The sequence below is a fragment of the Mobula birostris genome, chromosome 25 (assembly GCF_030028105.1).
Source record: "Mobula birostris isolate sMobBir1 chromosome 25, sMobBir1.hap1, whole genome shotgun sequence".
NCBI classification, from domain to species: Eukaryota; Metazoa; Chordata; class Chondrichthyes; order Myliobatiformes; family Myliobatidae; genus Mobula; species Mobula birostris.
The window spans coordinates 39,595,894-39,609,364 of NC_092394.1; the positions used below are offsets into that span (position 1 = coordinate 39,595,894).

The 13,471-nt window shown below is 41.6% G+C and overlaps 1 protein-coding gene across 5 annotated transcripts in view; it reads left to right on the forward strand.

Moving 5' to 3' along the window:
* Window positions 1-13,471, forward strand: part of LOC140187784 (septin-5-like) — a 106,543-nt gene that overhangs the window by 9,118 nt on the left and 83,954 nt on the right. The window contains exon 1 of one of the 5 annotated variants that reach the window (XM_072243508.1): window positions 1,229-1,351. The exons of 2 other annotated variants lie outside the window; for them this stretch is intronic. Coding sequence is in view for 2 of the 3 variants with exons in the window: in XM_072243506.1 (XP_072099607.1) it covers window positions 11,346-11,366 (21 nt within the window). In the remaining variant the exon portion in view is untranslated. Of the gene's footprint in view, window positions 1-1,228; window positions 1,352-11,244; window positions 11,367-13,471 lie in introns of those variants that run through there. 2 more of the 5 variants (XM_072243506.1, XM_072243503.1) reach the window with 2 other exon arrangements.

Below are 13,471 nucleotides of genomic sequence, written 5' to 3' on the forward strand. Positions count from 1 at the left end.
CAATGCCAGCACATCCTTTCTTAGATAAGGGTGTGATGGTATTGGGTTTGCTGACCATGAAGTTCTAAACTTGAGTGAAGACCTTAAGTCCTCTCTGATATAAGTAGCCATGCGTACTGTCACTAAAGGGAGATTATAGTGTAACTATCCAATCTTCAAAGATGTTTATTTCCCACGGCAAGTTTTAGCCTCACATTGTCCCCCCTCCCTACCAAGGAGAAGCTAACAGTGGTTTAAACATAGTTCATTTATTTTCAGTGATAAACATTTAAATCAAAACAATGTTCTTAAAACACATTTAAAACTCGCAGAGGATTTCTATCTTATAAAAAATTTCCAAATTTCAAATCATTTGTGAAACAAAAAGTATTTCCAAATACAGATATAATTCCTTTAAACTAAAAAGATATGCCAATAATGCAGACCAATGAATCATCCCCCGCAGAAACCAAAGCCAGAGGACCCCGCCTTCCTATCATCCTTCTTGATGTTCTTCAACCACTCCTTATAAGCCTGAATTGCTCTTTACATTTATACTCTTTTTCTGCCACTTTGGTCTTTTCATATATAAATGATATTTCCACAGATACCCTTTTAACACAAAAAGCATTTTGGAGACCTGGGTATCAGCTTAAGGTGGACTGTTAAGAATTAATGCTGTAAAACTAACATTCTTGAGCACGTAAACATTCCAACCATAACCACAAGTTATTTAATAAGCTAAATGATATTATCCATCCAATTCTGCAAACTTCCTTCAACTAAGCAACTTAGAGTCAGCTTGTCTGTTCGAAAGAAGCCAAATTAAACAACTCATTAACTTAAACTGTATCTCAAGCAGCAATAAGCCAGGTGTAGTGAGCTAAATCTTACTTCTCACGGACAGAGCATCGCCTATCTACAGAGCTTGTTTGTCAAACTGCTCTATAAACAGTACTGGTTTTAACTTGAAGCTGATTACTGCTTGCCATTTACACTTTAAGAACTAAAGACTGACTTCCATTTATGACCAGAAGTCAAACAGCTGTTAGTTGGAAGTTTACTTACAATTATTTGTGGTCTTACAAATGTCAGCTGTTGTATTCAGAAAGCAAGATTAGCAAACAACCAAGAAGCCTACTGACCAGGAGTGAATATCCATCACAAGGGGACTGAAACTGCTCACAATACTCGATGGGACGACAGGTTAAATGGACTAAATGGTCTCTTCTCTTCATTATTTTATCAGAATCTGTGTACATCTTCAAACGCAAGGAAGAGTTATTTTATTCAAGGAGTTGTGCATGCATCCATCAATTTGGGCATCTGGTGACTCCTTGCATAATAACAATATTAAATTGTAGAACTGTAGGTAAGTCTATCAGTAAACAGAGACTACTTAACTGATTGTAGAATTCATTTCATGTTACTACTTTGTTGATCATGAACCATTTTGTAGGCATTTTCTATGTAACATTTGATCATGAGTAACGTTCAATATATGTCCAGATTACTTTTCTGCTATCTATAAGGGAGATCCAAGCAACACGCTTGCAAGAATTTTGGTTCTTCCTGCAGATGATACTTGATCAAATGACTCTATATTTTAGGTACTACATTTAGGAAGATCAAACTAAAATAAAACGTAACATTGAACGATAAAGTGTTATGGAGTTGAGGGATCTAGGAATGCAAGTGCATTGATTGCTGAAAGCAGTGTCAGAGTTTGATAGGGTGATGAAGAATGTGTTTGGCATGCTGGCTTTCATTGGCCAGAGCTTTGAGATAAGAGCTGGAAAGATATGTTGCAGTGGTTTAAAATTTTGGTGAGGACATACTTGGGGTATTGTGTCCTCCTTTGGTCACCCTGTTATAGGCAAGATGTTATTAAACTAGAAAGAGAGGAACAGCAACACACATCGAAGTTGCTGGTGAACGCAGCAGGCCAGGCAGCATCTCTAGGAAGAGGTACAGTCGACGTTTCAGGCCGAGACCCTTCGTCAGGACTGAAGAGAGGAAGAGTGCAGGAAAGATTTACTAGAATGTTGCCTGGATTTTGGGGGGGGGGGGGCGGAGGGGAGTGTGGGCTGAGTTACAAAGGGAGGTTGTGTGTACTTGGGCTTTATTCTCTGGAATATAGGGGACTGAGGAGTGATCTGGTAGAGATATGAGGGGCACAGGCAGGGGCATAGTCTTTTTATCACGGGGTGGTGGGTGTGTTCTAAAACCAAAAGGGCATAGGTTTAAAATCTGGATCTAAAAGGGACATCAGGAGCAGCTCCTTCATGCAAGGAAGGGGGTGGTGTATTTGGAATGAGCTGCCAGAAATATTGATTGAGGTGGGTGCATTTAAAAACATTTAAGAGGCATCTAGATCAGCACATGGCTTGGAGGGCTATGGCCAGACACAGGCAGATAGGACTAGCTTCTTTGGCATAGTTCAACTAGGCCGAAGTGCCTGGTTCATTGCAGTATGACTCTGACTGACTCTGATTTCGTGTATTCTTGGCCATTACTTAATTTATTATCAGAATCAGATTTATTATCGCCAGCATGTGACGTGAAATTTGTTAACTTAGCAGCAGCAGTTCAATGCAATACATAATACAGAAGAAAAGAAACAAAATAAAAATAATAAATAAATTTCTATATGTATATTGAATAGATAAAAAATTGTGCAAAAACCAGAAATACTGTATATTAAAAAAGTGAGGTAGTGTCCGAGAGTTCAATGTCCATTTAGGAATCGGATGGCAGAGAGGAAGAAGCTGTTCCTGAGTCGCTGAGTGTGTGCCATCAGGATTCTGTATCTCCTACCTGATGGTAGCAGTGAGAAAAGGGCATGCCCTGGGTGCTGGAGGTCCTTAATAGTGGACGCTGCCTTTCTGAGACACTGCTCCCTAAAGATGTCCTGGGTACTTTGTGGGCTACTATATTGAGAGTGAACTACAACGGTCAGGTTAACATTGATTATTATCCCAGTCTTATTATAACAGGCCTTTCCTGTTATTTAATTTTGTTCCCATAATTAGAAAAATAAAGGTCAAGTTAGAAGAATTATTTTTTTTCCTCCAAAACTGGATAAATAGCATGTGGCCTGCTTTAAAAAGAATATAAGAAATAGAAGCAACAGTAGGCCACTAAATAAGACTGTGGTTGTATCTGTGTCTTGTCCAATTACGTACTTGATCTCTGTCACACTCATTTCAGAGGATGTACATCCCTCTTCAAGTATAGAGACCATAACTGCATGGTCTCACGAGCGAGGTTTCACTGAGACCTTACACTTTCTTGTTAAGACTACTTTTCCACTCCTGTTGCCTTGCAATAAAAGATGGCATATTCATTTGTCTTCCAAATTGAAGGCTGTAAATCCATGTTTACTTTGTGCCTCATATGCTTCTCAATGTTCACGTGCACTGTTTCTCACTGTTGAAAGCTATTCTTTTACATGCTTTCTCTGAAAAGTACATAACCTCACACCATCCCCTGTTAGATTCACCTCTTGACCATCCAGGACTTAATACCTTATAATCCCCTTATAGTAATCGTCACCAATTTGGAACCAACATGCTTATATTCTGAACACGAGGAAGTCTGCAGATGCTGGAAATGCAGAGCAACATACACAAAATGCTGGAGGAACTCAGCAGGTCAGACAGCATTATGGAAATGAATGAACAGTCGATGTTTCTGGGCCGAGACCCTTCTTCAGGACTGAGAAGGAAGGTGGACGATGCCAAGATAAAAAGGGGGGGGGAGGGGAAAGAGGCTAACTGGAAGGTTTAAAGTGAAACCAGGTGGGAGGGAAAAGTCAAGAGCAGGAGAAGAAGGAATCTGATCAAGCTCCCCGGAAGGATGCATGGCTGTGATAGCGGGTCTGGGTGAGTACATCATCGAAGAGTCGGAGGGTAGTAGAGATCACAAAGGGGGAGCAGTGAGAGAGGGTTTCATTCTACTCCCATCGAAGAGATTTATTCTACACCTCTTGACCTTTAATCAATGCTGATGTTACACCCCTGCTCTGATCCCCACCTTATTAACCTTCTCTGTTTGACAATCATTTGTGTTTTTTGGCACCTTAACAATGGCTTTTGAAGATTAATGTATACCTAACTGCTTTCTGGATGAAACCATGTTGAGTCGCCTTGGCTTGTATTATTAATTTTCAAAGTGCTTTTTACTGTGTCCTTAATGTTAACAAGAAACAGAAAAGAGGCAGAGATAGATAAATTTTCCAGATAGCACTATGTAACAAATAGTGTGCCACAGGTTAAATGAATGGGCAGAGATCTGATAGAGTATTACATGAGGAATATGCGAAATTGTTCTTTTTTTGGAAGGAAAAATGAAAAAGGAAGGATTTTGTCTAAATTGGTGAGCTTTGGAATCTGGGTGTCTAGGTACACAATTTTTCAGAAAGTGGGCACAGCAAGTAATCTGGAGAGTTAGTAGAATAATATTCTGTTCCTGCTGAAAGGTTCCGGCCTGAAACGTCGACTGTACTCTTTTCCATAGTGGCTGCCTGGCCTGCTGAGTTCCTCCAGCTTTTTGTGCTTGTTGCTCGGATTTCCAGCATCTGCAGATTTTCTCTTGTTTGAGAATAATATTATTTATTGCTTGAGGAATTGGATTAAAAGTAGGGAAGATGTGTTTCTGTTCTTTAAGGCACAGGTACGACAACATTAAGCATAGTGCAGTATCGGGTTTCCTATTTTAACAGAAGAGGTTAAGACATTGGAAACAGTTGACAGAGGATTTACTGGTTTGATCAGAATCAGAACCAGGTTTACTATCACTGAAACGTGTGGTGAAATTTGTTTGTTTTGCAGAAGCAGCACAGTACAATATATAAAATAAGCTGTAAGTTACAATAAGAAATAAAGTGGATTTCACTTAATTGGGACACATCCGGGCCAGTACACTTTGACCCAATTAAGTGGCTGCCCCAATTAGCTCAAGTTTTATGGAAATAGTTACAGAGGTATAAAAAAGACAAGTTACTGTTTAGCTGAGTAACACATTATGTATTTAAGTGGGATACAGAACAAATTAGAACATCACCAATACTACTACAGTGCTATAAAACTGTTTTAGTTTAATAGTTATCAAAGGAGGAATACATCCAGTGTATACTGCTATGATTAACTGAAAATGAAGCGAACCAGTGCAGACACCAAGTGCAGATAATGGACTGCCTTCACACAATGCTTTTGATGATTGCTTCCTCCAAATCTTCATTTTCATTTTAACATTCAAGATGAGTTCAAGTTTAATTACATTCAACCATTTCCCAAATAAACAAAGGGAATCAGGGCTACTTTCTCAATTAGTTTTTACTCTTTAAGAGTTGTCCCAAATAAGCGGCTGACCTGATTATCCATGACTTGATTAACCAGAATCCACTGCATATAAAAAGATAGTGCAAAATGAGAACAAAATAGTGGATTCATGGGCAGTTCAGAAATCTGATTGGGGAGGGAAAGAAGCTGATTCCTAAAGCACTGAGAGTGCGTCTTCAAGATCCTGTTGAGAGAAGCTGTTGAAGAGTCTAGCCTTGTATCTGCTAGAGTTTAGAAGACAGAGAGGGGATGGCTGAAATATTTAACATGTTGAGTTGTTTTCACAGGGTGGGAGTATACAATATTCTGAGAGAATCTAAAACCAGGAGTCATTGTTAAAAATAAGGGGTCACCCAGTTAAGACAGAGGCATGCTGAAATGTCTTTACTTGGAGGGTGGTGGGCACTAAATCTTTGAATATTTTGAAAGCAGAAGGAGATAGGAATGTGGAACATTGGCAGATGAGGTAAAGGAGAAATCACAAGAGATTCTGTAAATATATTAAGACCAAAGAAGTAATTAGGGAGAAACCCACAATCTGCCGGAGAAACTCAGTGGATCAAACAGTATCTGTAGAGGGTGGGGAGGGGAAGGAATTGTTGATGTTTTGGATTGAAATCCTGCATCAGGATTAGGGAAGGAATTGATCCCACCCTTCAAGGACCAACGTGGTTGCCTATGTGTGGAGTCACACACAGGTGAGTGAGGTCTGAAATAAATATTTACTTGCCTTGGAGAAGGCCAGGCAGCTATAGAATTTGGGGAAGAGAATAGTGATGCTTTGAAACACATACACATTATCAAAGAGAAGATGCTGCAGTCTTGAGGCCTATAAAGACTCCTAGTACCCAACTACCGTATCCTCGAATGTTGTGGGAAGTTCGGGGAAAATATTGCCATTTGTCTATTGCCAGGGATGAAGTGCTTGAAGACTGGAGTGTGGCAAAGGTTGAAAGTACAAGCTAAAGAGCTATCAGCCTGTGAGCCTAACTTCTGTGATTCTGAGAAATAGGATCTACCTGCATTTGGAAAGGCAAGGACTGATTAGGGATAGCCAGTATGGCTTTGTGTATAGGAAATCATGGTAATCAAATTTGATTTAACTTTTTGAAGACTTATCCAGAAAGTTTGAAGGTCTTGCATGGTAGGCTGCTTGAGAAATTTAGATTACTTGAGATCCAGGGTGAGTTAGCCAACTGGATACAAAATTGTCTTGATAGTGAGAATCAGAGGGTGATAGTGGAGGGTTGTTTCTCAGATTGGAGGTCTCTAACCAGTGTTCAACCAGTTGCAAGGATCAATACTGGGTCCATGACTCTTTGCCATGTGTATTAACAATCTAAATAAAAGTGTAGCTTGCATGATTAGGAAGTTTGTGGTTGACAGCACAATTAACCAAGTGGGCACTGAAGAAGGTTATCTAAGATTATGACAGCATCTATGGAATTGAAATCGGAGATGTGTAGTGGTGCTTTTTGGTCAGCTGTACCAGGGCAGGACTTGTACAGCAAATGGCAGGGCCACCAAGGGTGCTGTAGGACAAAGAGCTGGGGCTACAAGTCCATAGTTCTCTCAAAGTGGCAACACAGATAGACAGGGTGATGAAGAAGGTGCTTGGTATGCTTGCCTTCATCGATCAGGGCATTGAGTACAAGGGTTGGGATGTCATCTTACAAGCATACAAAATATTGGTGGGAATGCGCTGGATATATTGTATGCTGCTTTGATCACCTAGCTACAGGAAGGATGTCATTAAGATGGAAGGGGTGCAGACAACAATCACAATGATGATACCAGACTGGACTGACTGGGACTATTTTCCCTAGGATGTAGAAAGCTGAGAGGGTGGCCTCATAAGAGAGGGAGGTCTATAAAATCATATGGGCGAATCATAGATACAGTGAATGATCATACTCCCAGGGTTAGGGAAGTTTAAAATTATAGGTTACATTCAAGATGAGTGGGGAAGAACTTTACGAAGGTCTGAAGAGTAAGCTTTCCAGACAAGCTGGTGGGTATGTGGAACAAGCTGTCAGAGGAGTGGCAGACAGCAACAATTACTACGTTAAATCCATTTAAACTGATACTTGGTTTATTGAGTTTGATTTAGTTTTTTGAAGAAGTAGTCAAAAGGTTTGCTGAGGGGAGGGTGGCAGGCATTGTCTACATGGCAATAACCTCAACCATCAGGCTCTTGAATAAAAGGGGATGACTACACTCACTTGCCCATCAGTGAGATGCTCCCCACAACCAACAATCGCACTTTAAGTCTCTTTATCTCATTATCTCAGGTTCTCGTTATTTATTGCTATTTATTTATATTTGCATTTGCACAGTTTGTTGTCTTCTGCACTCTGGTTGATCTTTCATTGATCCTGTTGTAGATAGATACTTTATTGATCCCAAAGGAAATTATAGTATCACAGTAGTGTTACAAGTGCACAGTTATAAATATTAGAAGAGAAGAAGAAAGAATAAAAAATAACTTACCACAAAGTCTAATGGGAGGGGGTTATCACTTTCCCGGCTATAGGTTGACTCATTATAGAGCCTAATGGCCGAAGGTAAGAATGACTGCATATACGTAGTGCTGTTTGGAGCAGTGCAGTTGTCTTGGTCTATTACTAAAAGTGCTCCTCTGTTCAGCCAAGGTGGCATGCAGAGGGTGAGAAACATTGTCCAGATTTGCTAGGATTTTCCATAGGGGTCCTCTGTTCTACCACAGCCTCCAGCGTGTCCAGTTTGACTCCTGTAACAGAACCAGCCTTTCTAATCAGTTTATTGAGCTTGTTGGCATCACCCATGTTAATGCCATTGCCTCAGCACACCGCTGCATAGAAGAATGTACTGGCAACAACAGATTGATAGAATGTATGAAGGACAGGCCTACATACTCCAAAGGACCTTGGTCTCCTTAGGAAGTAGAGACAACTCTGGCCCTTCTTGTACACAGCCTCTGTGTTGATGCTCCACTCAAGTCTGTCATTCAGGTGCACCCCCAGGTACTTGTAGGACCTCATCACATCCATGCATACAATATAGTTACTATTCTATTGGTTTACAGAGAGTTCCCACAGGAAACTGAATCTCAGGGTTGTATATGGTGACAAACATGTACTCTGATAATAAAATCTACTTTTGACTTTAGCAAGGCCTTTGACAAGATCTTGTGTGGAAGGCTGGTCAAGATGTGGATTAATTGTAGGCAAGTGAGTCTAACTCAGGTAGGCATTTTGGTCAGCAGTGATGAACAGGGCTGAAGGGCCTGTCTCTGTGCTGTGTAATCTATGAACCTACCCAATCTCTTGCCATATAACAAGCACTCCATTTTCCTGTTGTGCAGAGAAGTAGGCGGCCTCACGCTTTTAACACATTGTATTGCATCTGCTAGGTTGTCACCCACTCACTCCATTTGGCATGTTGCTTTGAAGCTTCTTCATGTCTTCCTTTGTACTTGGAATCCAAATAGTTTAATATTGTCAGCAAGGTTTGAAATATGGCATTTCATTCCCCACCTAGTCATTGTACTAAATTATTGCCAAACACACCACAGGTAACATCCTGCTAATCAGAGAAAGATCTGTTTATTCCCCCTCTTTGCTCCAAAAACCAATTCTCAATCCATGCCAGTGTTATTGACCCCAGTGCCACTTGCCCTGACTTTGGGAATCATGATTTCAAAGACCTTCTGGAAATCGAGGTATACCACACCATCTATGAGGCACTAATGCAAATAAGTCCAACTGATTAGTCAACCGTAATTTTCCTTAAAAAAAATAGTCTGCTAAATCCTATTATTACCAAGGTGCTCTGTTGTTACATCCCTCGTAATATTTTGCAAGCAGTGTTTGCTACTACAGACATTGGAGCGGTTAATTCTTTTTTTCGTTCTCGCTCTCTCCTTAAATAGTGAGGTCACGACCCTTAAGCACGGTTGCAGAATCCACAGGACCTGATAACTGTAACATTTACTATTTCTAAAGGTGTCTCTTTCAAAAATCTGAGATCTTCGGCTCCTTGGGATTTATCAGGTTTTGAGCTCACCTACTTCTCCAGTATTAGGTTTTGACCATTGCTATGTTCTCACTAGATCCTCAGGTTCTGCAGTATATCTGGCAGATTTTTGTGAGTGCTTTCTTCCATAAGGACAGATGCAAGGTAATTACTTAAATCCTCCACCAGTTCCTTATTCCCCATTATAAATTCTCCTGCCTCAGTCTGTAAGAAGACCTTATTTACCCTTGTCTATTTGCATACCTGTAGAAGCTCTTGCAGTCTGCTTTTATGTTGTCGGTTGAGTAGTAGAGCTACTAGGACTTGATGTTTCAATCCCTATGGTAAGTTGGCACTCTCGATGTTGGCAGTGGGTTTGGAGTGGTGACAAGGAGGGAGGGTAGGTACGTCATCGGGGTCATCTGGTGGGCACCCTCCTTCTTTGACGTTTCGTTGATAAGCCCACGACATCTCCAGAGGGCTCAATGGTACTACCTGGTGTCCCAGATACACCCCCCTCAGTTCCATACCCTCCTGTCTTCATCTCGCAGCCCAGTTGTTGTCGTTCCTTTTAATCCAAATCCAATTGTTGCTTTCTTCTGCTGCATTTGACAAGGACCTGATTGCTTGTTGGAGGGAGTGACTCCTCACCCCCATCTTCTTCAATAGACTGGTTGTAAATTCTTATTCTGTTTTACCTTTATCCATCTATCTGATGTCCTCTGAATGCATTCTATTGTCTTCAAATTCCTCCCGATCATTCAAACTAATTCTGGTAATTTTAAGGACAATTTCTTTTGATTTAATATCATCTTTAGTTTCTCTGGACAGCCATGAATGAATTATTTTCTTTCTGGGTTTTGTGCTTTAAAGGGTTTTTGTATTTTGCAACTTGTGCAATGTTTTTTTTTAATGTTAACTGTTTCCTCTCAGTGGTCATCAATTTCAAATTTGATTTGTCCAGTCTATAATGTTTGCTATTCTCGCCTCTAATCTTCTCACTGATGCCTCGTCCACTTTTACAACTACCATTGAGAGGACTATAAGAATACTCCTCCTTAGTGCCAAAAGTAACTAAGACCTGGGGGGGGGGGGGGGGGGAGGAGTTCAGAATATGGCCAAAATTTCTTTCAAACTATGTTACAGCTCCCTTCATGGTCGGTGTGAGGGACAGCAACCTGCCCAGGAGGGAGGGGAGGAGAGGTATTCCCTGAGAGGGAGAGGGAGACGAGGTATGTGCCCTGGCAGGGGGAGAGTGAGGAGGGGAGAATTCTGGTAGGAGAGAGGGGAGGGGAATGAGTGATAGGGGCTGTATCCAGGAAGGGGGAGAGAGTGATTCCCTGAAGGGAAGAGGAGAGAAGAGTTCCCTTGGAGTGTGGAGGAGAGATGAGAACTGCCTCCCGTGGGAGGGGGGTGAGAGAGAGATGGAAGGTGCTCCAAAAGATGGTGGAGAAGAGGGGAAAGCTGTTCCTAGCAATTGGGAGAGAGACGCTCCCCAGGAGGGGGAGGGAGTCCGGGTGTCCTGCTCAGGAGTGTGAATGAACGACGGTGGTGTTACCTGTTTAGGAGGGGCATGCTCCTTCGCAGAGAGAAGCCAAGCACATTTGCCGCAGAGTATGGACCGTCCGCCTGATCGATGTGGAGTGCACGGTTATCTGCCAGAGACCCCTGCCACGATGTACCTTCGGGGGAGAGGGAGCCTCCCCCATTGCAGCTGTCATTCCAGATCTTACTTCAGCAGTATTGTCAGCTTGTGATATTCAAGCAGCTCAGTGTGCTTGCCTTCCCCAACCAACCTTCCTCATATTAATGACTATTTATATCACTCCCCTTTGGCAAGCAAGGACACCGTCATGTGATCTCAGAGTTCTCCAATGGGAGTGGAGTCAGCTGGCTTTGTGCTTTATTTCCTGTGTGTGAGGTGTGTAGTGAGAGCAGAGACTGCAGTTTATACTCAGCACCTTGGCCAAGGAGTGTTCCCACATTCCCTGCATCCGACACATCCCCCCCAATGCAATACTAGCTGCGGCGATGCTGGAGGATGCTGGCATGGTAAGTGAGGCCTTTTGCATTGCACAGGAGAGGGAGGAGTGAGCGATAGCCGTACTTCGTCCAACTTTAGCAACGCTCAGGTAGTCACTGCAGCCCTGTGAAATGGGGGATCTTTCAGGAATATATCCACCTGCTTCTACCTAATGGTTGAGCATATCAAAAGTGATCTCATGAGGGGTGTAGAACTGTCTCCGTCTTTTCCTCCCTCTTATTCTCTGTGTATTGGCTGAGTATGGAAACTCAGCCTTGCCAGAAGCATTGATCATATTGCTTTGGTGTGTCAGTGACTGCTGCCATTAGACGGGATGCTGATGACCGGAGTGAGCAGGGAACCAGACACACACTTGTCATCATGGCTCCCTCGTCTGTCCTTAACCCTTTACAGTATGACTGTAAAATGATTATGGAGAATCATTAAATACCTGAACTTATAAATCATTGAAATGGGTTGAAATTTCCCATTGTCCAGTTCTTGAAGTAGGGACTTTTGTTGTGTTTTTTTTTCCCCCCACTGCGATTCTGGCTGAGGGTGTTTGAACTGAAGATTCAGTCCTACAGAGGAAGGTTACACTTCAAGAAACTATAGCCCGTTCCCTATCGAAATAAAAATTGTTGCGAGTACTTAGTAGCTCTATGCCATTTCTGTGGAGAGAGGAAGATAATAATCTTGTCAGGTCAGTGGCCTTCCATCAGATTTGGTGAAAAGCCATTTGCCTGAAGCATTATATGTGTGTATAATGTGTATGTTTAAATGGTGTTATTTTGCTAAAATAATAATACACACTATGATCGAAGTGTTATTTGGCCAGAAACTTGTAGACAGCAATGAAAAGCCCTGTGAATTAAAAGTCTCCAGAAAGTGATACCTCATTAGTACTAATGGACAATTAGCTTTGCAGAAACAACACCTCATGCTATTGCATCTTGTTTGCCCAAACTGACTGTAATGCATCCAAATTACTCATCAATCCTAACATAGAAAGTTAAATCTAAACTAACAGCATTGACCCTTTCAATGGGATTTAACTGTTTTTGACTGTTGAACTTTTGCTGTAAACAATTTTAAGCAAATGTCTCTCTTGCTCTCATTCTTAATTTATTTTTTTTAGATTATGAAGACGCGCAGTCCTCTTTTATTGTCATTTAGTAATGCATGCATTAAGAAATCATACAATATTTCCTCCAGTGTGATATCATAAAACACAGGACAGGACATGAAACATTTGGTATACATGTTAACAACGTGGATATGAACGTGGGAAGTATGTTCAGTTTGCAGATGACGTGAAGTTTGGTGGTGTTGGTAGTAAGGATAGATATTGATAGGCAGATGGAACATAATCCTGATAAGTCCAACCTGATAGACCTCATGAGAACTAATGTGAAAGTGCAACAAGTACACAATAAGTGGTGGAACTGTAGGGAGTATGGCGGAATAAGGGGACCTGTTCCTCAATATTCCCAGAGTGGTCCCAGAGCGAGAAACAGCCCAATGCTTGGACAATTTAAGTGCCAGGACCTTGGGACTGGAGGCGAGGACCTTCTGCTTGCTGCCCCACAATGTTTAGTCAGCCCCATGCTGAACTGCAGTGACACCTGGCTTTGCATCTGTGGTTTCACAACGTTTACTCGGCTCTGCGATGAACTGGGGCTGTAGCCGGCTCCAGCTGCAGTGATGCTGGCTTTGTACCTTTCGTAAAACTTCACTCCTGAACGCTATTTGCTTAGTTTTTGCGTGATTTGTTTTTTTTTTCTTTCTCTGCGCATTGTGTGTTTGACGGTCTTTTTTTAATGGGTTCTTTTGATGTTTCTTTGATCTTTCTGGCTCCCTGTAAGGAGGCGAATCTCAAGGTTGTTTAGTGTATACATACTTTGGTAATAAATGTATTTTGAACTTTGAATTCCTGAAGATGGTTGCAAAAGTAAATAAGATGGTAAAGCGGGCATATGGGATACATGCCTTTATTAACCAGGTATCGTACAACTTCATGAAACTTTGGCTAGGTTGTTGGTGGAGGTATGTGTACAGATCTGGTGGACAATCTTAGGAAGAACATGATTGAATCAGAAAGAATACAGCAGAGATACAGCACAATGTTGGCTGG